This window comes from Myxocyprinus asiaticus, chromosome 6, assembly GCF_019703515.2.
Source record: "Myxocyprinus asiaticus isolate MX2 ecotype Aquarium Trade chromosome 6, UBuf_Myxa_2, whole genome shotgun sequence".
Taxonomy (NCBI): Eukaryota; Metazoa; Chordata; class Actinopteri; order Cypriniformes; family Catostomidae; genus Myxocyprinus; species Myxocyprinus asiaticus.
In genome coordinates, this window is record NC_059349.1 from 11,966,891 (window position 1) to 11,992,898 (window position 26,008).

General features: G+C 36.9%; 1 protein-coding gene across 2 annotated transcripts in view; it reads left to right on the plus strand.

Moving 5' to 3' along the window:
* LOC127442647 (rho GTPase-activating protein 21-like) overlaps positions 1-26,008 on the plus strand; it is a 108,205-nt gene that overhangs the window by 17,347 nt on the left and 64,850 nt on the right. For both annotated transcript variants that reach the window (XM_051700834.1, XM_051700836.1), the window contains exons 3-7: positions 8,351-8,524; positions 8,864-8,885; positions 21,614-21,706; positions 21,787-21,865; positions 21,952-22,006. In XM_051700834.1, the coding sequence (XP_051556794.1) occupies positions 8,351-8,524; positions 8,864-8,885; positions 21,614-21,706; positions 21,787-21,865; positions 21,952-22,006 (423 nt within the window). The remainder of the gene's footprint in view (positions 1-8,350; positions 8,525-8,863; positions 8,886-21,613; positions 21,707-21,786; positions 21,866-21,951; positions 22,007-26,008) is intronic.

The following is a 26,008-nucleotide window of genomic DNA, read 5'->3' on the forward strand; positions in this document are numbered from 1 at the left end:
AGTACGTGACTTTACGTGGTTATGTAGTTTACGTGACTACCACAAAAATGGCGCGTCACAGTGTTTGTGTAGCCTACATTCTTTTTAACTACTGTTTTTTTTTAATTTTTTTTTTTTTGAGGACATGTTTAAACATACAGAGAAATGCAATCCAACTTTATTACATTGCTCAGGATTGCCAGAGACAATGCTATGCTCAAGATGACAGGTAACGTAATTACATTATGTATAAACTTTTAAAAGTGGCTTATCTTGCTAAGTACTATAAACTGTAACAGTGGAATCGTTATTAACATTGGTGTAGCAGATGGTTAAATATGGATTTTTCCATTGCATATAATATTATGTTTGTCTTGTTTGAGAATCCCACCGGTTTACATAACAGATAGTAAAATAAGATGAGAAGAGTGTTAGGGAAGTTAACAAATATAATTAATTACCTAGATCAGCTGCAGAGGACACCAGCGATTTAGTGTTCATCAAGCGAGACTGACTGAATTTGTTACCCCGGTTAGTAAGCTGACAGGTCAGTGTCCTAAAACAGAGTCCAAGATATCATTGCTCACACCATTGCTGCTTTTGCTTGGGTCTCTTATGCTCCCTGGTCTCTCTTTAAAGTTTTCAATTTGTTCATGATTTGGTCAGTTGTCCAAATGAAGCCGTTGTGCATAATTTCTTGCCGTTTACAGAAATACGTCCATTTGCATAACATGCGTCGGCACGTCGCAATGGAGTAATTAAAATGGCAGCGCCCGGTTTAAGTATGGATTGCCCCAAAGAACAAGCTGCAGCTAAAAAAAACTCGCCTACGGTCATCTAAAGCTTGGGAGTATTTTAGCCAGAAACCCAACGTTGTGGTGCTGTGTAAGCAATGCAAATTGGAAATGGCTTATCACAACAGTACAACCGCCATGAATGAACACTTGAAGCGAAATCATCCTGGAGCACTTATTTAAGACAGCAGCAAGTCAGCACCGTAAGTTCTGTTTACTTTTTGTCCCCACCCAAGCATGACATATTAGTATTACAACATGTGTTTCTGTTAGTAGTTGTCACTTTAAATTGATTTTCTAAATGTTTCCTCATCGCCCCCATGTTAAAAGTAATTTCTGCACCGCTGCTAACGTAGGGTGACCATACGTCCTCTTTTTCCCAGACATGTCCTCTTTTTCGGACCTTAAAAAAAGTCCGGCTGGGATTTGTAAATTTGCGAAAATATCCGGTATTCGGCTTTAGCTGCATTATGATGTGAATCTGGTCTAAAATTTCATTGTGTGCACGTGCATATTTGCATTGCTTTAACCCCTCTTTGTAAGTCCCACCTTCTCGCACACCAATTGGTTGATTATAAGAGGCTTGCAGCAACTCTTGGCCAAATTCCTGCCTGTCAATCTCTCCGCGAACGCGCAAAGCGCTGTTGTGTTCGGCATCAAACAGTTGCTTGATAGTAGCAGCAAATGACACCTGAGTGGAAACAATGCCCAAACGAAAGTGCAAATTGGCAGAAGGTTTGCACAAATAATTCCCATGCTTTCGTCCAGGTCGAGATCCGTGGGAAGCAGAATGTATGATATGTAAAGCTGGCACTTATGTGTCAGTTGCTAAAAAAGGTGCAAGTGATTTAGAAGCACACATTAGCTCTACGAAGCATAAAGGGTCAGCAAAAGGTGAAAGTTCATCAGGTTAATTAACGGACTACTTTTTGTGACCAAGTAAAATAGTTATCACATTGCTTCATTTTCCATGGCCATTCAAAATAATAGTAATAGTTAATGAAGCTACACTCATGGCATCAAATATTTTATTTTAGTACATGGACATTCAAAAGAATGTTGGAAATTATTTATATATCTATATATTTGTTATGCTAATAGTGTCTTTTTCACTGTATTAAAGTTTGCATTCATAGTAATACTGTTTTTTGTTGCAGAATAATGCCCTGCAGTGCACACTTTGTTTCTTGTACATTTGTTTGTGTTTAAGAGAAGATGATTTAATAAAATATTGAAATATTAATGAGACAAGTTTTGTATTTATTTTGGGTTAATTGTTATATTAATCAAGTAATAATTATACAAAATCTTTAGAATAATCGGCAAATTAGTCGTTAGATTAATCGACTAATCTGAAAAATAATCGTTAGATTAATCGATAAAAAAATAATCGTTAGGTGCAGCCCTAACATGTACATAACTTTATATATAATAACATGTCTAACAAACATCTTTGGCTGCTGCATTGTATCATCTATTCATTATTATAGGCTGTTATAAAATAATCTGTTTCAAAATGTACAAAAGATTGCATAATGAAAATATAATGCATCATATTTTGTCATTATGTGAAGATCAATGAAAGAATGTGCACAATGCGCGTCTGTCTGTTCTTCCTTGGGGTTACCGTAGTAATCTTAGTAAGCACGCACCAGTTTTTTTAGTGACCGTCTGGCGTTACATCTTAAATGCAGTTATATTTAATGCGTTGTAGCTTTATTAAAGTTCAAATAATAAGGAATAAGATCATGTAAATAACTATAGACTCCGAAACTGGCATTGCGGTCAGTGCCTCTTCTATGAGTTGCGCAAATGTCCCGATCTAAGGGGGAGAGATTGAAACTGCACCCGGCTGATGCACACACTGTCACGGGGATGCTCATCCCTTGAGCGCGCACGCTTAATTCAGCTAGATTATAACGTGATGGCTCGCGACTTATTGAATTATAATACAGTATATATCGTGAAGAAAATTGGCAATACACAGCTTTATTAATAAGAGAGAGTTTGTTTTTTTGTGAGTTAAAGATGGGTTGAAGTGAACAAAGGTGAGAGAGGGTAGTCTTCGCCCCATTATACACAGCAACAAAATACGTTTTTAGGGCCCGTGCATCGATGGTGCGAGGACCCTATTGTTCTTTTAGGTGTTTATTATTTATTTTTTATTTTTTATTTTTTCCCCAAATGAATTGCATTTTTGAGGGCCTAAACATACTTGAAATCTCAATCTTTGATTTTTCTCTTCAATTTTTGCTCAGTTTTTGCCATTTCCAGGCCTCGTACTTTAACGAACTCCTCCTAGAGTTTTCATCAGATCTACTTCATATTTGGTTATTCTAAAGGCCTTGGCAATGCTAAATTGCGAAGCTTTTGAGTTTTCTTTGAACGGCATGTCCGTGGCGGCCTAAGTCGATGTTTCGCAATGAAACAGGAAGTTGTTATAACTCAAACATAAAATGTCCAATCTGCTCCAAACTTTACATGTTTTAGAAGAGTCTTGGACTGAACACTTCTATATACCAGTATTCAGTTATAGTCATAGCGCCACCTACTGGCAACAGCCAGTTCCAGGTCTTATACTTTAACGAGCTCCTCCCAGAGATTAAATCAGATCAACATCATATTCGGTCAGTCTAATCTAAAGGCCTTGGCAATGCTAAATTGCAAAGCTTTTGAGTTTTCTTTGAACGGCGTGTCCGTGGCGGCCTGACAAAGTCTATGTTTCGCCATTAAACAGGAAGTTGTTATGACTCAAACATACAATGTCCAATTTTGATCTAAATCACACAATGCGAGATTATGTATATTGGGAAAGGTGTTCTGCACTTTAATCCGCTAGTAGAAGTTTTGTTCGATTTGCTTCAAAGTTGCCTACACAAATGCCCAGTAGCCTACTATTTTGTAAAGGCATACTTGATCTGTTAAACTGCATTTCCATGGCATACATGCTTTGAAAAATAGTCCAAAACTTGTATGTTGAAGCCATAACTGGTCTCTTACACTGATTTGATGAGTTTTTGTTGAAGGGCATGTCCGTGGTGGCCTGACAAAGTTAGATGGGAAACGAATCATATTTTTGAGGCCTAAACATGCTCGAAAGATCATGAAACTTTGCACACACCTCAGAAGTGGCAAAAATTTATATCTGATACAGGTTTTAGAATTAAGAGTTAAAAATGGCTCGATAGCGCCACATACAAAATTTAAATGAAGCAGCCCTCACACCACGTTTCACCTACACGTAAGAAAATTGGTAGGCGTAGGTAACGTCAACACGTACAAAAAAGTCTCTTAGAGCCATATCCTAAACCCAACACGAAGTCAGCCATTTTTATTTTTCTTAAGTTTTGCTCGGTGTTTGCCATTTCCAGGCCTCGTACTTTAACGAACTCCTCCTAGAGTAAATCAGATCCATTTGTGAAATAAAAAGCCTTTACCTCCTTAACTCTCCTGTCCTCTCAGAATTACATACAAATACATGACCTGAAGAATGAAGTACATTATAACACAAAAAGTGCTACAAAAATTGAATGCCGTTCCCCTGGCACAGCAGCCCCAACGTGCACCAGGGTGTGAGGGCCCGTTCATTGCTGCTTGCAGCTTTAATTATTATAATTTTTTTCCAAATGAATTGCATTTTTGAGGGCCTAAACATACTCGAAATCTCATGAAACTTTGCACACGCATCAGAAGTGGCTCAGCGATGTGGACTTTAGGCTACATTTCACCTACATGTACAAAAATCGTTACACATGTTTAACATGCCAATACCTACAAAAAAAGTCTCTTGGACCCATGCCCTAAACTCAACAGGAAGTCAGCCTTTTTGATTTTTCTCTTAAATTTTTGCTCCGTTTTTGCCATTTCCAGGCCTCGTACTTTAACGAACTCCTCCTAGAGATTAAATCAGATCAACATCATATTCGGTCAGTCTAATCTAAAGGCCTTGCCGATGTTAAATTGTGAAGCTTTTGAGTTTTCGTTGAAGGGCATGTCCATGGCATACTGACAAATTTGGATGTTTCGCCACGAAACAGGAAGTTGTTATAACTCATACATAAAATGTCCAGTCTGCTCCAAACGTTTCATGTTTTATAAGAGTCCTTGCCTGAACACTTCTATATGCCAATATTCAGTTATAGTCATAGCGCCACCTACTGGCAACAGGAAATGACTTGTTTTACACTGTGATACACTCTTAACAACATTTAAGTGCTACAAAAAAAAAACAAAAAAAAAAAAATGGAGTGACATTCCCCTGGCACAGCAGCCCCAACGTGCACCAGGGTGCGAGGGCCCGTTCATTGCTGCTTGCAGCTTTAATTAGGGCCCAAGCACTGAAAGTGCAGAGGCCCTATTGTTCTTCTAAGGATTATTATTTTTATTATTATTATTCTTTTCAAGGTTTTCAGTACTTTTGGGGTACATAAAATGTGTGAAAACTCTTGAAAGTTTGCACACACAGAGGCGCTGGCCATTTGGGCATGACAGAGTTACAGGTGGTGGGGTGCAGGAGGGGCTCTGTGGCACCACCCAGAACATGGGCATGTTCGGTGGGGCTATGTAGCACATCCGTTCTGAGCTACAGTCACCAAACTTTGTACACATATAGATCTCATCAAGCCGGACAACTTTCACGCTGACGGTCATGAGCTCTGCCCAAAAGGAAGTTGGCCATTTTGGATTGTTTGAAAAAATACATGTTAAGGAATTTGATATACTCCTCCCAAGGATTTCATGTTACAGGTACCAAATGTGGGCGACATCATGCCAAGACATTGACGATGCTAAATTGCGAAGGGATTTTTGATATATCGAAAGGTTTTGCCATGGCGAAGCGATAAAATAACATCAAAAAAATTGAATAAGGAAATGTCTCATATCTTCTGCATGCATGGTGTGATTTTACATAAAAATGTAGCCAAATGTTTGTCCTTAAAGGCTGATCACATTGATGTGGCTATTGTGGGTCACGGTTGTAGCGCCACCAACTGGCGGAAGGAAGTGTCACTTTTAACAGACTTTGAAATATCTCTATTATGTTAACCTGAATTGCTTCAAATTTTTTTTTAATAATGTCAAGACAATTCTGAAGGGATTTGTGATATCTTAAATAGTGTTGCCATGGCAAAGTATTAAATGTCATTATTCCTTTTTATGAATATTCACAAGTTTGAGGAACTTGGCATGCTTGAATTTTCATGATATTTTGCACACACAGAGTTGTCGCCATTAGGCCTGGGAAAAAGTTAACGCAGGGGCGTGGCTGAGGAGCTCTGTAGCACCAACTTCTGACAAATGTTGTGTGGGTCAGTTTCTTCTACGATCACCAAACTTGCTACATATATTGTTCTCATCAAGCCGGACAGCTTTCAGAATTACAGTCATTAGCTCCGCCCAACAGAAAGTCGGCCATTTTGGATTGAATGTGTATTTTTTGAAAATTGCAGGCCCTGAACTTTTGAATACTCCTCCAAGGGGAATCATGTGACTGTCACCAAATTTAAGCAATATTATGCCAAGACATTGAAGATGCTAAATTGCGAACAGAGTTTTGATATATCGACAGTTTTGCCATGGTGATGCAATAAATTAAGGGTAAACGTGAAACAGGAATTTCCTTATCTTCTGTGTGAATTGTATGATTTTGATGAAAATTCAGCTGTATGTTTGGTAATGGGGGCTGATCACATTTATATGGCTATTATGGGTCACGGCCATAGCACCACCAACTGACAACAGGAAGTGTGACACTTTGTGAGACTTTGAAAGTCCTCTTATACAGTATTTACCCTCTCAAATGCATGCGGCCACCATGCTTTGTTTTCCTAGAGCCACCAGGTGGTGATGGCGCCGTAGTGCTTGGGCCCGTCATCGCTGCTTGCGGCTATATTTTTATTTGTTTTTGTTTTGGCTTGTTTTCCAATATAAATGTCTAAAACTCATTTAAAACAATATACATTTACTTTAGCGGCTATACTGCAGAAGAAAAAATTGTTATCTGAGAATATTGAATATAATATTAAAAATACAAATATCTAAAAATCCTTAAAATTAAAAAAAATAAAATGCATTCACCTGAGAAGCAGGTAATTCAGTGAATGTCATTTAGAGGTATTTTTAAAAGATGATTTTGTCCTCTTTAGTGTTAGCAAGCAAGTTTAATACCTTTTAAGTCGGGAAGAAGCTGAATAGTCGGTTAAGAGCTAATGATTAATCGTTGCAATAATTGCCTGAATAGTCGAATAATTATTTTAATAATCGTTAGCTTAGTCGATTAGCAAAATAATTGTTAGTTGCAGCCCTAGTGTTAAGTTTAAGTTCAGTTTTGAAGATGCTGCATTCTGTTTCATTTAGGTTCGCTCTGGCTAGCTGAATGAAAGAAACACTCTCCTGCTGTATATGCGCTGCTTCAGCGTGTTGAGTCCACTGCCACATGCCGTGTGTGTCTCTCAAGTGTTCGCTCCTGTGGGGAAAGCCGCGATGCTGCATATTGTTGTTGCTGTGATGATTCATGAAACGTTCCATTCAACTCTGAGAGTCAGAATTTCCACCTTTCATCTGGGGAAAGTGCAACGGAATGACTTCTAACTTGGAAACTTGTGTGGAAATCTTTATCTCCCATTTTGTCGAGATGCAAGTGTGTTACATCGCAAACTTGTCGGCACCCAGGGCAGGGAGGTTTACAGTCAGTAACAAACATTCACTTTTATTAAATAATATTCATTAATGAGTCAAAGTTCTTACATTAATTGATGACAAAACATGTTTAGCAAACATTTTGCAAAAACAGATGTGACAATGTCAAGATTCATCTGGCTCATTGTGAAAGAGTGGTTCAGGGAGCTTGAGGAATCATTTTCACAAATGAATTGGCCACCACAGAGTCCTGACCTTAACCCCATTGAAAGTCTTTTGCATGTGCTGGAGAAGACTTTACGGAGTGGTTCGACTTTTCCATCAATACAAGATCTCAGCCAAAAATTAATGCAACTCTGGATATAAATAAATGTTGTGACGTTGCGTAAGGTTGTCGGAACAATGCCACGACGAATGCGCACCATAATCAAAGCTAAATGTGGTCCATCGAAATATTAGAATATGTAACTTTTTTTTTTTTTTGGTCAGGCAGTGTATGTTTACCTATAATCAAACTGCTTAATTTCCTTACATTTGACTCATTTTGTATTTCTCAGTTTTTAAACTCAACACATGCACATTAATGCCATGTCATGGTATGGCTTTCCAGTGACTGTCTCGATGGCGACAGTTGATCTCGGTTTTCCTAACTTTCTCAAAGTCTAAGTCTGATAGCATTGAATCAGTATTCATATATAGGTGGTCTAATAATCATTCAGTGGAGACCATTGTGAAATCCACATTTCCCATGTAGGCTACCTGTCTGTGTTATTATTATTGCCATGAGTGACCTGCATCAAAGTGGGAATGAACTGTGTTGCCCTGCAACAGTTCAGCTGATCCAGTTTCAGCTGAAAAGTGTGAATTTGCACACATTTGAAACAAGGTTTTTGTCCTCTGTGCTCCTTGTTTCTCATTGTTTAATTGTCTTTCTGTAGGATGTGTCGGATCAGGATGATTCTTCAGGTGTGCTCTTTCAGCCAGAGGAAGAGCCGTTTTCCTGGCCGGGGCCTAAAACACTGCGTCTGCAGCGCACTTCAAAAGGCTTCGGCTTCACTCTGCGCCACTTCATCGTGTACCCACCCGAGTCGGCTGTGCACTCCAGTTTTAAGGTAGTGTACATCTCTTGGCATCTGCTTGTCAGTCACTGATACTATTTGGCCTTCTGTAGGTGTTAGATTCTGCAAAGACATCCATCTTTATCTGTTGTGCACTTATTTTCACACAGATTCAGTAAGGTGTCAAACAGACCTGAGGATATTACATTTTTAGTCAAAAATGAATAAATAATAAAAAATAAATAACCAGACATGATGTAAAGCGAATAATTTGTAGAAAATGTGGGTTATTGAATTCTGTGAAAACATGCCAAGCTTTTCTTTATCAGGTAACAACATTTCACCAAAACATACGAATTAATAATTTTTTTTATTTTTTTTTTGCTGTTCTAGGAGGAAGATCATGGCCGCAGAGGTAAGTTATCACTTATTAATATATTTGAATTCCTCTGAATAAATTCCTCAAACTTGAGGATCTTGATTTTTAAAATAAATCGGCCAGTTGTGGGTTATGGGGGTTTTCTGTTTAGGGGGGAGGGGGTGCTGTGGATTTGTCGTCGAGGTGTTGGATGAGAGAAGGAATTGTGATGGTGTCTTTGGCAAAGTGTAAACTGAAGTGTGTTAATACTTGTAATATTTTAATTCTTATTGAATTATAATGTATTGGTATTCGGTTCTTGTTGGAGTCATGCCTGCCAGCGGATGAGGGTTTGCTTTTATGGTGGATAGAAAATGCGAAGCGGAAAGAGAAACTCGTAAGCTTATCGGACCATTATGTGTGTATATGCTTTCAGTCTTACTGACAGTGCACATTTTATAAAAAGCCAACTTTCACCACTTGTTTCTCTGAATAATAACATGTTAAATGAAAAAAATTTGAGCCTTTTTGTAAACACTATATGTGTGTGTAACACATTTCAATGGAAAGGAGGCGGCGAGAACCTGCTTGACAATATAAATAAAGGTTTAATGATAAACTTAACCAAAAGGACACAAACACACACAGGTGTCGGGCAGCTGCCCGTAACTCTCTCTCTGTCGCACTGCCGTCTCCGGTCGGCCCTATCCCTCTCGGGCTTAATCAGCCTTATTAGGCTCCGCCCTGCCACAGTGTGCATATAAATATAGTCAGTATTGGTTTCTAAGCTCTGGCTGAGTGCAAATGTTTATGCTGTTATTTTTATATATATATATATATATATATATATATATATATATATTTTTTTTTTTTTAATGCATACTTTTTATTTAATTTTCTTTATCCAAAAATAAAGCATAGTTTGTTAAAGTTAGCTCATTTTAAAACCATTCATGGTAGCGTTTGTGAATAAAACCAATGTAAATTTCACATACTTGTCATAATTGTTATTTTCAACTTGTATTTTAAATTTACGAGTAATCAATTACTTGTTTTTTGTGGGTTAGAGTACTCTACTACAAAATTAATCGAAAATGCCCTTTCCTAGTCTAGCACCCCATAAGCTGGCAAAGAATCAGTGCATTTCTTCCTGCAGTGAATCACAGGCTTTTATTCAGCTCCCATCACCGATCGCTCTCATGACACGGTTCAGTGCAATGGTCTATAGCTGCCAAAAATAACCAGATTATTTCCTTTGCTCAACCTTTCCCCCCTCCACTGTTTGAACTTTTGACCCGATGTGTGTTTTGAAAGATTGCACAATTTTGTTGCAAAAGAGATTTTATTAAATTGGTATATTTTATCTGTTTTTCTTGTACTTGGTTGTAGTTTTTGAATTAGGCATGTGCAAAAGTACATGTTTTCAACATTAGCTAGTCAGTGGGTTATCTGAATGATTAATCTAATCTGTTTTAAAGAAGCTCTGTATGATAATGCTGGTTTAGGATCATGTCTACTGGGCACATTTTTAAAGGGGCGTTCACATAGGATTAGGGCTGCAACTAACAATTATTTTGATAATGCACTAATCTAATGATTATTAGAACAATTATTCGACTATTCAGGTGATTATTGCAATGATTAATCATTAGCTCTTAACCAACTGTTCAGCTTGTGCCTTGAGTTAACGGGCTGTATTCTAAATAACGTTCACTGAATTTCAAGGGGAAAAAAGTTTAATTCATTAAAAGATTCACAAAAAATCCTATTGTTAAGTGTTTTTGTCTTTTTTTGTCTTTTATCTAGAAATCCTTAAAACAAGATACATTTACTTGAGAAAATGTATCTTGAATATTGTATTTTGAATGAGTGTATTTTTTCACTTGTTCATACTTTTTTCCAGTGCAGTAAAGACAACATTTACTTATTCAATATATATTCTCTGAAAGCAAGTCTAAATATGTTGTATGCTGCTTCTTAGGTAAATGTATCTTAAGGATTTTTAGATATTTAAAATATTAAAATGTTTTAAATATTATATTCAACATTCTCAGATAAAAAATTTCTTCTGCAGTATAGCTCCTAAAGTAAAAGTACAAAAGGAGTTTTAGATATTTATATTGGAAAACAAAGCAAAAAAGACTAATCAAAAACCAATTGTTTTTGCATTGTATATCGGGCTAACACTACACTCTCACCTTTTTGTTAACTTTGATCAAACTTTCTCTCTTAACAGTTGCGTATTGCTGATTTTCTTCACTATAAAAAGTGACACACACATTATTATTTACTACGTCGTGAGTGCATGCGAAGGACTAGTGTCTCCACGCGAGAGGGTTTATCAGCCGGGAGAAGCTTGAAACTCTCTTGCGCTATTTTTCCAGACTCCTATAAGCGACGCTGGCCGCACAGAGAAATGCCAGTTTCGGAGTTAATGCTTATTTACACAACCCGCTTTCTTATTATTTGAACTTTAATAAAGGATGCATTAAAGATAACGCCATTGTGTTTCATTTTTAGATGCTCTCACAGGCAAGTTTTGCTCGAGCGGAAAGCCAGGTATGGCTCAACTTTTTATGTCAGGGTGACACGCCTTCTGTTTTACTTATTTTTTATTTTTGCATTGTAATTTCCTCATGCACAACACAACAGCCAGAGATCTCCATTTGTATGTGTACTTATTAAACAATTTAAAAAAAATTGAGTATGTGACTTAAGCTATGCTTTGGCTGTAATGGTGGTGTTTTAAATGGAATGAATTTTCAGATGCAGCAGGTCAGAGAGTGTAAACTCAATGGTTGAATAGTTTTTGGATGACTTGTTGACAGTCCTCACCAGTCTATAGTCCAGACGGGCTGGTTTGAGTATTTCTGTAACTGCTGATCTCCTGGGATTTTCACACACAACAGTATCTAGAATTTACTCCAAATGGTGCCAAAAACAAAAAACATCCAGAGAGGGGCAGTTCTGTGGACGGAAACACCTTGTTGATGAGAGAGGTCAACAGAGAATGGCCAGACTGGTTCGAACTGACAAAGTCTACGGTAACTCAGATAACCACTCTGTACAATTGTGGTGAGAAGAGTAACATCTCAGAATGCTTTTTTGAAATGCCGGATGGTGCTGTTTTGGCGGCACGAGGGGGACCTACACAATATTGGGCAGGTGGTTTTAGTGTTGTGGCTGATCGGTGTATCTGTCTTTGTGTTGTAGGCAGGAGAGATGCCTCAAAAGATTCACATCTAAATTCCCGACAAGATCCCACACAATTAGCCATTTACTAAAGTTTATACATATCTGTTGACTTTATTACAGTGCAGATAACAAAATGTCACTAGGGATGTTGCGATTACACTATTTGCCATGATTAAAAATGGTAAGTATATATATATATAATATAAAATAATTGTTTGGAGTAAGCCTGAATGTGAAAATCGCTTGTGCCTGGGTGTTTAGTGCAGCTGGAATTATGGTTACAGATGGTGTCAGTGTGGTGCTTTCCCAAGTATCGCTGACTGAACGTGAACTTTTATTCCACGGAAAAAACTGGGGATACACCACAACTCAAATATAGTAAGGGAATTCCTTCTACCAGACTCATCCACTGAAAAAGTGGTTTAAATCAGCTGTTTGAGAGCATTTGAATGTTTAAGGTTTACTGAAGACGTCTGATTTAAAACATGTAGACAAAAGTCATATAAATTAGTTTTTCAGATGGTAATATAACAGTCAAAAATTCACACTGTGGCATCCCTAATTATGAGCTACAGAAATCTGGTTGGTCTTAAAATTTTAATAAGGATTTACTACTGTTGGCTATAAGAAACGTTTCCCCAAACCACACTGTATGGAAGTTTTTCATCACAGACAAGCCATGTTCTTTCTAAAGAATGAAGAATATGAGGAAGAAAGAACATCTGTTTGGAAATTTGTTTTAATTATGGTGGAAGATTGTATAGATTTGTCATGTGCAGGACATAAGTTTCAGGAATTAATTTCTAAATCCAGTATCAGTCCCAAAGGATGACTACCACATCCCATTATTGGCCCCTGCTGTCAGCGCCTTCAAATAATTTCTTGCTTTGCTCAAATAGTTTTTTTGTTTTTTTATGTACTTTTGGTTTCTAAATGTTTTTTCATTATCTTTTGCCTGTTAAACCATGTAAATGCACCATTGCATGTTTGGGCCAGCATCTCATGTAAGCATATGACCTACATATTTCTGTTTCTTCACTAGAGTAGACCAGTTCTTCATAGTGATGTGGTGATACCCGAGCGTATGCAGTTTGTGAGCATAGTTTTTGTAGTTCAGAAAATAAAGATTATTTTTATTTGACACATTCCGATATGGTAAAATGTCTTTAATAGAAATCTGTGGATGGAAATTAAACTAATGCTTTTGAAATAAAATGTCTGCCTTTGTCTTGATATGGCCAACGTTATAGCAAAGATTTTATGTATCCTAAATACACACAGTTAAATAATATGTCCATACTTTTTGCGTAATTTGGCAAATTACAGCTTGATTGGAAATGCTGCCCAATAAAAGTTATATTTACCTTGGTTTTTCTTAGATTTGATCAAACACTTCAAATCACTTATTTCATCTCGAGCATGCTCTTCACTGACACTTTTGTCGACTTGGTTAATGTGCGTAGTTTAAGATTGAAAGTCTGGGACTTGGACAAGGCTCAAACGGCTATATCTATACATAAAAGGCATTTGAAAAGTAAAAAGTGATGAAGGCCAGGTAAAACGTTTCCTATTCAGTTTTAATGAGACATTAATATAACAAAAAGAAAAAAAATGAAATTTGTTTTGAATAAAAAAAATCAACCTGTGGGACATTGCAAATTGAAGAAACGCCTAGAGTTTAGTGTTCTAATTGTGATAATCTGCTGCCTGCTACATGTTATGACTGAACATTCCAATCTAAAACTATTCTTTTTAATTTACTGGCATTGTACAATCATTCTGGGAAATTTAGGCCAAATCGGTAAGCACTCACTGCATGTGGTTTACTTTGGTATTCAAGATCGAAAAGCATGAAATTTAAACAGGAACTGCTACTGTGGATGTGATAATATTGCACCCAGTGCAGCACAACTTAAAGATTTAAAGGCATTACAAAACTGCTTTGAAGACTTTTACCAACATCTGAACCATTTCTAGTCTATAAGAGGGCACTCACGCAAAGCGCTTTGAAAAGTGTTTTAGGATTGTAGCAGCATTAGTTGATATTATAGAACCTGGAGTATTACGTTAGGCTTTTACACGAGCTCAAACACACTTGTGAGTCTTGCATAACCTCACTAAAAGGTTGCATCTAGTTCTGTACGCAAAACAGTCAGACATTGGAAATAAAACCTGTACTCGTCCCAGCGTACGTGGTAGTAAAATATTATATTTGCATGCTGTGCGTCAGCCAGCAGTGTTTTGCTGTGTCCCAGGTCTATCTGTCTAAAAATCTGTTTACAGGGTTTGTCATTGAGGCCTTTTCTGTTAGTTTGTTTTTATGTGCACATACAGTTGAAGTCAAAACTTTACATACACTTAGGTGGAAGTCATTAAAACATTTTTTAACCACTCCACAGATTTCATATTGGCAAACTATAGTTTTGGCAAGTTTTTTAGGACATCTACTTTGTGCATGATGCAAGTAATTTTTCCAACAATTGTTTACAGACAGATTGTTTCACTTTTAATTGACTATATCACAATTCCAGTGGGTCAGAAGTTTACATAAACTTAAGTTAACTGTGCTTTTAAGCAGCTTGGAAAATGATGCCAAGCCTTTAGGCAATTAGCTTCTGATAGGCTAATTGGAGTCAATTGGAGGTGTACCTGTGGATGTATTTTAAGGTCTACCTTCAAACTCAGTGCCTCTTTGCTTGACATTGTGGGAAAATCAAAAGAAATCAGCCAAGGCCTCAGAAAAAAAATTGTGGACCACTGGTTCATGCTTGGGAGCAATTTCCAAATGCCAGAAGGTACCACGTTCATCTGTACAAACAATAGTACATAAGTATAAACACCATGGGACCATTCAGCCATCATACCGTTCAGGAAGAAGCAGCATTCTGTCTCCTAGTGATGAACGCAGTTTGGTGTGAAGTGCAAATCAATCCCAGAACAACAGCAAAGGACCTTGTGAAGATGCTGGAGGAAACAGGTAGACAAATATCTATATCCACAGTAAAACGAGTCCTATATCGACAAAATCTGAAAGGCTGCTCAGCAAGGAAGAAGCCACTGCTCCAAAACCACCATAAAAAAGCCAGACTACAGTTTGCAAGTGCACATGGGGACAAATACCTTACTTTTGGAGAAATGTCCTCTGGTCTGATGAAACAAAAATTGAACTGTTTGGCCATAATGACAATTGACCATCGTTATGTTTGGAGGAAAAAGGATAAGACTTACAAGCCGAAGAACATCCCAACTGTGAAGAATTGGGGTGGCAGCATCATGTTATGGGGGTGCTTTGCTGCAGGAGGGACTGGTGCACTTCACAAAATAGATGGCATCATAAGGAAGGAAATTTATGTGGATATATTGAAGCAACATCTCAAGACATCAGCCAGGAAGTTAAAGCTCGGTCACAAATGGGTCTTCCAAATGGATAATGACCCCAAGCATACCTCAAGTTGTGGCAAAATGGCTTAAGGACAACAAAGTCAAGGTATTGGAGTGGCCATCACAAAGCCCTGACCTCAATCCGATAGAAAATCTGTGGGCAGAACTGAAAAAGCATGTGCAAGCAAGGAGGCCTACAAACCTGACACAATTACACCAGTTTTGTCTGGAGGAATGGGCCAAAATTCCAGCAATTTATTGTGAGAAGCTTGTGGAAGGCTACCCAAAATGTTTGACCCAATTTAAACAATTTTTAATGGCAATGCTACCAAATACTAAGTGTATGTAAACTTGTGACCCACTGGGTATGTGATGATGGAAATAAACTGAAATAAATCATTCTCTCTACTATTATTCTGACATTTCACATTCTTGAAATAAAGTAGTGATCCTAACTGACCTAAGACAGGGAACGTTTTCTACGATTAAATGTCAGGAATTGTGAAAAACTGAGTTTAAATGTATTTGGCTAAGGTGTATGTAAACTTCTGACTTCAACTGTACGTAGAAGTGCTATGTTTGTTTTCCCGTGTGTGTGTGTGATCCATATCAGTATATCTGGATTGCTTTAGAAAATAATAAATACATATTTAGAGCACACATAAATAGTTATTTTATGTGCCCAGTGACAGAAATAAATTATTCAAATAAAGTTCAAATATGAACTGCAATACATGTTTGTGTGAAATCTACGCACATAAAAGCTAAATTTGACAAAGCAGTAATTAGTATATTTTCCATTGGCTTTAATTTGCCATCACTGGTGAACTCCCATGTGCTGGCCATTGTAAACATTATCAGTCAGTGTTTAATTTATTTTCTGATTATACATGACCAGACTGTTTTAGTTGGTATACTGTTTATATTCATTTTCTGACCTAAATAAGTAAAAATGCAATACTTTGTGCATTTGCTCATATTAATGAGGTAGATGTTATAGAAAACGGCATTGTATGACAATTGACACAAGAGGGCGCCTTAAATCTTTCTAAATGATAACATCACCTGTGAAGCAGGGCCACATTCAGAATAGCATGCTAGCATGCTATTTTTACAATTTCTACAGTGTATAGCATGTATACAGAGCATAGTATGCTAATTTCCACAGAAATGGAAAACCTGGATGACCTACTACATTTGAAAAATAGATGTAGTATACCATATGGCAGACTGCAAGTAATACGGTAACTCAAAACTTACCTTGACATTCCATTTCCAATGTAATATTTATTTTTATCTATACTTTTTCTTGACTCATTATTTGATCAGATTCATTATTAGACAAATTTAAATGTAAAACCAACATTTATATTTCTTAGAAAAGTGGACGCCACTTGCTGAATTAAACAGGCAAGGAATTAGGTCATGTGACAACCATGTAATTTACTACTGTTAATTGTTGTATAATGAAATGATTATCACCACATAATGTTTCACATAATATATTTTTTTAAATAGTAAGCGGTATGCTGTGTATACTGCAAAGCAGTAGTAATACATTCTAAATATAGCCCAGATCCCACAAAAAAATATAACAAAACACATTTTTAATGTGTAAAACTGTTTTACTTGCTCTTATAATTCTTTATAAAGTACCTTTATAAACTACCACTAAACTACTTAGAATTTGCTACTTATGAGATCTATATTAAACACCCACACTGTTTTTCTCATACTAAATATGAATAGAATGCCGCAGGTTTTAAAGCACTAACTGGAGCATTCGTGCTGCAACCTGAAAAGCCCCAGCACTGCCCAGATCCCCTGAGCAAGGCCCCTGACCCCATCCTCTCCATGGGCACCATATCATGGCTGACCCTGTGCTCTGACCCAATCTTAGCTGGGATATGAAAAAAAAGAAAAACTTTTACTGTATATGTGCAAATGTATAGTGTGTGACAAAAATAAAGGTTGCTGCTGCTTTATACTTTCAGCTTGTTTCCAGCCACTCTGAATTATATCTGACTTAAATTATGCTTTATTTACAGCACACTCCTTTACACCTACAACACAACTACAGCCTTATTGCTTTCACTTTAGACTTCACTTTCAGTGATTCAGTGATTTTTTTTTTTTTGACATCATTTAGGAGTTGCAGATTATGTAACATATTATGCAATGCACAGTAATGTCTACAGCTATTAAGCAAAATGACATGAGCAAACACAGACAAGTGGAGTAATACAAACTGTTATTGTAAACATCAGCACTCTTGGAATGCTGATTGGCCAATAAGGTTTGAGGACTGAAGCTACTGTAACTGTTGTATACATTCTTGTTATAATACTGTAATGCCTCTGTTGAAAAGGAGTCTCATTCACCTCATGAGTTGTAGACATGAGCAGAGGCAAAATTTCCAGTGTTCTGTCCTTTCTCTCAGTGCTGGTGTACTGTTGATTACTAAGGCAACTGATGTGGATATATCAGATATTAACTACACTCTCTGAACAAAATGATTTCATTATTTGCTAAATTAACAATGTGTACAGTTGGTCTAAAAGATCTATTTTAAAAAGCATGTTGTAATTGACCCTTTGCTAAGCTCTGTCCCCCTTGGTAGAACTTTGCATTGGAATGAATTAGAGAGTTCAACAAAACAATTAAGTTTATTATATGTATCCTAACACTTTAGATGTTTGCTAAGTGAATTTGTGGCCATAGGTGGCAGTCAGCACAACTCCAGCTCTACAGGAAAACTCCCCTCTTCAGACCAACGGAGCAGGGAGCACAGCCTTCCACAGATGACACACTTTTGCTGTCAATGACAGCTGGACAAAGTACAACAGAATGCAGAGATCTTGAGCCCCTTTTCAAAGTTGAAAACTATGTTTAACTTGACATAGAATCATAAAAATACAGCGCAACCACAGTGAGCCGCTTAAGTGTCCATGTGACATAAGAGTACATTGACCAACAATTAGAAATAGTGCAGACAAAATAAGGCCAATAATAGTGTGAAATTCAGTAACATGGACAAACAATATTACAAAAAGCATAATACAAATGAAACATTTTGACTTTTAACCCTTTAAGTGCTGAATGTGTTTTTAAAGCGATTTCTTATTTGACATTTATATATCTCTGGGTGTAAATAAGCTGGCTCCGAAAAACATTTGTTTTGTTCCCAATCATTGCAGCTGTATCTGAGAAATTTTGTGTTGATACGACAAAGCAATCAAAAGTCATAGCATTACAAAAATAATTTATCATAGTGTACAAAAACGTCTCCATGTGTCCAAAAGCATCTCCAAACAAATAAAACATAATAATTAGGGGCCAAGCACCGAAGGTGCTGTGGCACTTTTTTTTTTTTAACTTTATTATTATTATTATTATTATTGTAATTATTATTCAATAATAATTACTCCAGTGGGAGTCTATGGCAGCCCATAGAACCGTACATAGGAGAATTATGAAATTTAGCACACTGATTGAGGTGGTCATGAAATTTGGGTTCTCTAGGACATACTCTATAGCACCACCATGTCAAAAATTCACTTTTATTTTGTGCACATCTTTTTAACTGATTGGCCTAGAGACGCAGTTCTTTTTTTGTTTGATTACCCTTACAATAAAACAACGCCAGTTACAGTGGCCGCCATCTTGGATTGTCATTTAGCTTTTTTCACAACTGTTCCTTCAAACTTTTCCTGATTCGCACATAAAATGGCTCAAAATAATCTCTAGACAAATTCGCACAGAATGAATAAATACGATTTTTGATTTTTGACTAAGTTACATTAACACAAAGTTAACAAGGTTGTTGTAAAAATGGATGTGAGGCTGTATCTCGGCAACGGTTTTTCGTATTGAAATGAAACTTTGTATGCTTCATCAGGACCATGATCTGAGGATACATGCACAGATTGGAGACAGCACCTATGGGTCAAAAGATTTGAAAAATTGCTATTTTTGCCTGTAACTTTTGAACCATATGTCCAAAAATAGAGGTTGGTGTCTATGGATTCTGAGTCATGAGGATTTCAACTATACCAAATTTTCCCATATCAGCCATAGTGGCCCTTCGCAAAAATTGAGTTAAAAAAAAAGATAAATCTTATACGAAATACGAAAATCAATATGAAAATCGGTATGCATCATCAACATCATGTCCTGAGGATAACTGAGAAGATTGGAGCCAGCTAGGGTTAAAAAGATAACCCACACTTGTGTGCTGGCTCTAAACTTGGCATGCCTCTTTGCCATGGCTGAGATGTGTCAACTGTGTGGCGTTGGACTATGGCTCTAAAGGTTGTGAGTTCAAGTCCAGCAAAAATTATTTTTACAAATGTGTACTTCTGTTGACCTTGAAACTACGTAGGCTGTACTATATTGAATTGTTCCTGCTTGAAATCAAAACCACAGCATTAAAATCAATATATTCTCAGTTATCGAAAATTCACTTTTCTTTTGTGCATATCTTTTTAATTTCACAACAACGACTAAAGGTTTGCATAGCATGCAGACATGATTTTAGTAATGAGATTTCACAGAATGAGTGCCTTTTGACTCGATGAGTCTGCACCATTGAGTCTGTGTCATTTACATGGCACCATCTCCTGGTGGCCATATGTAACATTGTGCTTCGTGTGGATTATCTAATGATCTATGCATCCGATTACCTTGGGTGTGGGCTCGTTTAAAAGATGATCACCTCCTATAAGTAATGCTATGTGATATTTTATGTTCTGTTTATGTTTCGTGAAGTTATAAGTAAAAACATGGCATATAAGCAACACCAACATAATTGTCAAAGACATACTTAGCTATTACTCGCTATATTTTTGTCTGTGAGTAAAACAGGCTCGTTGTATTTTACTCAGAGCTTTCCAACAACATATGACACATGGCTGTTTGATAAGTTTGAAGTTTGTACCGATTACAATAATATGTACAGTGTGATTTATTTATTTATTATTTTTTTATAAATTATCAAAATGGATCACTTCTGATTAGTCGGCAAATTTCAAAGCAGTTGTTCAGTTCTGGTCAAAATGCCTACATTTATTGTACAGTACAGCTTCTACGCTTTCAAACGATACTGTAGTCATGAATATTTTGACTATTTTTTTCTTATCACGCTGGTGGACCCATCCAGGCTTAAATCGTTAAAGCCACTTTTCATACTGTCTGAATTCTTTACTTGTCTGCTGCCACAGCATATGAATATAATGCAATGTTTTTGAGTTATCTGAATAATAATACTTAATATATATTATATTTACAGTTTTATTAATTCTATACTAGATTATCTTTTTTGGAGGGCCTTTCTCTGTAAATATTTATATGCAGTAAATTGCAGTTAATTTGATTAATGAATCGGCACATCATGTAATCAATGTACTGTAATTAAAATTACATTTTAATAGTGTCATCGCCTTAACATTAGGTTATTAGCTTGAACTTTGGAGCAAATGTAGGTGTCCCTTATGTTATACGCTTGATATATATTTTACATGTGACCCGTCAACAACTTTTTTCCCAAAATGTTTGGATAATTTCTATAAAATTCCTCTTAAAACTAATTAAACACACAAGACTCTCATAATCTCTCATTAGAAAAAAAGCAAACACTTGTCAGATAAAAATGGCCAACTGCAACAGTTGCTTACATAGGATTGGTCAGTAACACTTAAGATGAGGCTCAGCGAAGGGTCAGTGTTGATGTTATGATGCCACGGTCTCATTCAGATATGTGGGGAGTTAATAGATTAGTTGCTAGGAGAATAGATCACCTGCCCCCACTTTAATATTGGCCTCCATGCAGTGCTCATGCTTTTTAATGCAAGTAGACGTAGGCCGCTGTCTTAGCATGTCATAGCTGTGATCATCAGGGAATCTGAAATGTTTTCAGTAGTTGTGCTGGAGCTGGGATCTATGTGCTGGCATATTATATCTGAGTGAAGCCAAGTATGGCGCTCCCTAAGGGGGTGACAGTTGTCACATTAAATGCCGGGTCACTTCTAGATTAGTCACTTCCAGAGGAAGCCACAGCATTTCCATTGTATCAGTGGGTTAAGCGTTTAGGTTTGAGTTGGCATGATGAAAAATATTTATAGTAGCTTGATTGTGTGACCATTTGGTTCTTTTTCGGCTCTGGTTTGTTGTGATCTGGGCCACTCGTGACACTGCTGCTTTTGTGTTGCCAGGGAGAACGCGGAACAGATTGGAGCCCATGGATACAATCTTTGTGAAGCAGGTCAAAGAGGGAGGGCCTGCACATGGCGCTGGACTCTGCACTGGTAATTATACCATTACTTCAAAGATATAGCACATTTTGCTTTGTTTCTCGAAGTCTGATAATGGAACTGGCTGTCAACAGGAGACAGAATAGTGAAAGTGAACGGCGAGAGCATCATTGGGAAGACATACTCGCAAGTCATTGGGCTCATCCAGAACAGGTGAGAGCCTGTTATGATTGTTAAATTAAGTATATAGTGATAAATGTCTGTTTGTGGCCTAAACTGTATTTTTTCCCCCATTCCAGTCATACATTTCTGGAATTGTGTGTGATGCCAAAAGATGAAGATATACTACAGCTGGTAAGGGTTTACTGTTGTATGTTTGTCCATTTCTTTTAAAGCAGGCCAAGATGGAGTCTTTCACATGTTCTGTACAATTTGTGGAAAATGTGAAATTCTGCAGAATTAATTCAAACATGGTAAAATGTGCTAAATGGAGCTGAAAGTATTACACTCAACTATTACTTTTAATCAAAGTAACCAAAATATTTAGACTAATAATGGGATACAGAAGGGGTAGAACTTGTGTTCCAGTTCTGCCAAAATCTGTGGGCGCAGATTCTTTGTGGGCCTGTAATTAAAGGTGTAATTAGTATTTTTTTTGTTTTGTTTCACTGGCCGATACAACTTTATACTGACACCTGTTGGTGTTGATGTAGCACTGCCAATGCCATTGCAGAAATACCCTATTTGCAGGTGCATTTGTCACTCATGATTAATTTATTCTGATAATATGTGGTTACCTAAATTAGAGTGAGTCCTATTCGGCTGGTCATATGATCTCTACCTGGCAGCCCTGATGAGAGGGGTACACCCTTATGTAGTGTAAAACGGCTTTTTCTGGGCCACTGAAAAACAGTTTTTGTTAGGGAAGCACTGATTTAAAAAATTGGGGACTGATATCCGATTATATTAGAACAACCTCTGCCGATAGTTTGGTGGTTCTGCTTAGATAAATTACACAACTTTGAAATAAATTAAAATTATAACATCAGTCTTTATGTCTCTACATGTTTTCCAAGTTTTAGAGTAGAGGTCAACCGATAGTGGATTTTGCCGATACCGATAACTAAGGTGCTGGAAAAGGCAGATAACTGATTAATCTATTTATATAATTGTAGAAGTCTTTCCATACTATGACGGGCTCAAACACAGAGGCTAAAAGAGTAAATCAGTTTATTGTGCAACACAAATCCTAATAATGACCAGAAAAAAAGAAGATTTGGTGCATAATGCAGTAATTCTAAATATAAACAAGCCTGAAATAAAAAACATTGTGAAATGACAGAGACCTGGCTCTGTTTTAATGCTCTTTATTTAAGGATTAACCAAATTAAGCTTTTTATAGCCTATATATTTAACAGATGAAGGGTTTGTGTGTGTGTTTGTGTCATATATATATATATATATATATTTATTTGATAAAAATATTTAAGCAGCCTTCTGAGTACCTTTGCAAAGTCATATCGATGCAAAATCGGTGCACAATACACATAGAAATGGTCTGTTTTCATTCCAGCTCAAAAATTAGCTATATCGGCCACCATATCGGTAATCGATGAATTCCCCCCCTCTAAAATCGGTATCGGTCTCAAAAATCTCCTATCGGTCGGGCACTAAAATAAATAAATATATATACACACACACATACATACATACATACATACATACACATACATATACATATACATACAACAGTTAGTTCCGGTCCTCTGATTGGACGAGAGACGTTCCATGAGTACTGATGGTCTCACACCATCAGCACTCTGATGCTTCACTGTGTGTATCACTCCGCTTGTGTTCGTGCGGTTCTAAACCAAAGTGTAAGAGCAGTGCACATGTGTTTAGAGCCTATTTACATGTAATTTTTTGGACATTACATATGTTAGCCAGCAGGTGGTGGCAAAAGAGAATTTTTATGTGTAATATGAGCCAGTTAGGTGACGTGAAGTGAATCCGCTTCAGCCAGTGTTTACATACAGTACTATATGATCACTTGTATTACTACTACTAAAGCTAGGAAATAGCTTTAAATGGCTTTAAACAAACAACTTCTGCATTACGGCTCATCACAACTGAGACACACAACAGACTGATTAATTACACAAACTGAGGGTGCTTACCTCTTATCAGACTTTCCACATAGGTGTGGACACTCTGTTTAAAATGAAGGACATTGCGATTTCTATAGTGATCGACTCTTGTGCACCGTCTACCGCGAAATAGGGAGAAATACCCCTGGGCCCGTTACTTATCCACTGAGAAAGCTGATCTTCAGAAAGCTGACAGCATCTCTGCTTGGGTGTGGCAACAGGTGATCGCACACGCTCCGTCTCTCTCTCTCTCTCTCTCTCTCTCTCTCTCTCTCTCACTCATTCTCTCAAACACACACACACACATACACACACACACCCATCCTTGTTTATCCAATAACTTGTTAGAAACAGCACAAGCCATGATACTATTTCTGAAGTGAACTTTTTGAATTACTAATGAAGGCTTGGACGCATTATTTATTTTGAACCAGCAACGGCAGATTCTGATCCGCCGCGTAAAAAAGTAGTTCCATGCACAAATGCGTTTTTATGACCTTACTTATTTTTTTATTTACTTGTTTATTGAACTGTTGTATATATGCAATATCACACTCGAAATCGTGCTATATGGCCCTAAATCAGCACTGCTGTTATTACCTATGCCACTCGGCCTGCGGCCGAATCACAGCTGTGCTGATGTAGGGCCATATCGCACTCTTGCTTGTGTGATATTGCTTAAATATACACACACACACAGTTGAAGTCAGAAGTTTACATACACCTTAGCCAAATACGTTTAAACTCCACAATTCCTGACATTTAATAGTTGAAAACAGTCCCTGTCATAGGTCAGTTAGGATCACTAGTTTATTTTAAGAATGTGAAATGTCAGAATAATCGTAGAGAGAATGCAGGGTTCTCGTGAATCCTTAAAGTCTTAAAATGTCTTAAATTCAGTTTTCAAAAATGTAAGGTCATAAAAGTCTTAAATATCTGAAATGATAGGTCAAAAGTCTTAATTTTTATTTAAAAAGGTCTTAAATTTGGGGGAGGAAAGACAGGAATCTTGATATGACGTAATGTGAATATCAAACTTCAAAAGAATAGGATTTAATTAAATGGATGCACTGCGTCCTTCAGAGTGAAAATGCGGCACTGTTGTATTTTCTCCAAACACGCGGGGGCTTGTGAGTGTTTTCAGCTGTTGCAGAGCAGTTCACAATCATTAAGCCATATCGGAAATTTATGACAAGCTATCACTAAAGATCAACTGTTGATGATGACGATATAGTGTTGATGAAATATGACAATGTTAATTTTTAATTGTTTTTATTGTAATATGTTGTAGGTTATTGGAGTGCACATTTTATTTCCCTTATTTGTTTGAATGAGCAGCTGGAAGCAGTGAAGTGCAAACATTTCAAAATAAGAGTCCCCGGTGTATTTCAAAGTTAAAGTGCTTTTAAAGTTAAAAGTTCCACGCTATGAATCAATAAAGTGCATCTGGAATTTAAATACCTTTGTAACCTCTGTCTAGCCCTCCCCATCACAGGAAGAAAAGACTAAGAACATTTAATATAGGCTACTAATTAAAAAAAAAAAAAAAAAAAAAAGACTTTTGGCAGATTAACTGGCTTCCTTTCAACACATTATCGAATCAGCACAATCCAATATCGGTCAACCCTTAATTTGTATTTATTTATATAATGGTACATAAATCAATTTTAATGTGATTTATGTGGAAAACATGTCTGATATATGTGTTTTACTGATAAACAATGTTAAGGCCATGTTGAATGTGTACCCCTGCCTGTTAAAGTAAGAGTCTGTGATACATTATTTATTTTGAGATTGTGTTGGTTTGTTTTGGTATGGGGATACGGTATTAATTTTATTTGTTCAGGTCTTGAAAAAAGTCTTAAGTCTTAAATTTGATTTTAAAAACTCTGCAGCAACCCTGGAATGATTTATTTCAGCTTATTTCTTTCATCACATTCCCAGTGGGTCAGAAATTTACATACACTTTGTTAGTGTTTGGTAGCGTTGCCTTTAAATTGTTTAATTTGGGTCAAATGATTTGGGTAGCCTTCCACAAGCTTCTCACAATAAGTTGCTGGAATTTTGGCCCATTCCTCCAGACAGAACTGGTGTAACTGAGTCAAGTTTGTAGGCCTCCTTGCTCGCACATGCTTTTCAGTTCTGCCCACAAATGTTCTATCGGATTGAGGTCAGGGCTTAGTGATGGCCACTCCAATACCTTGACATT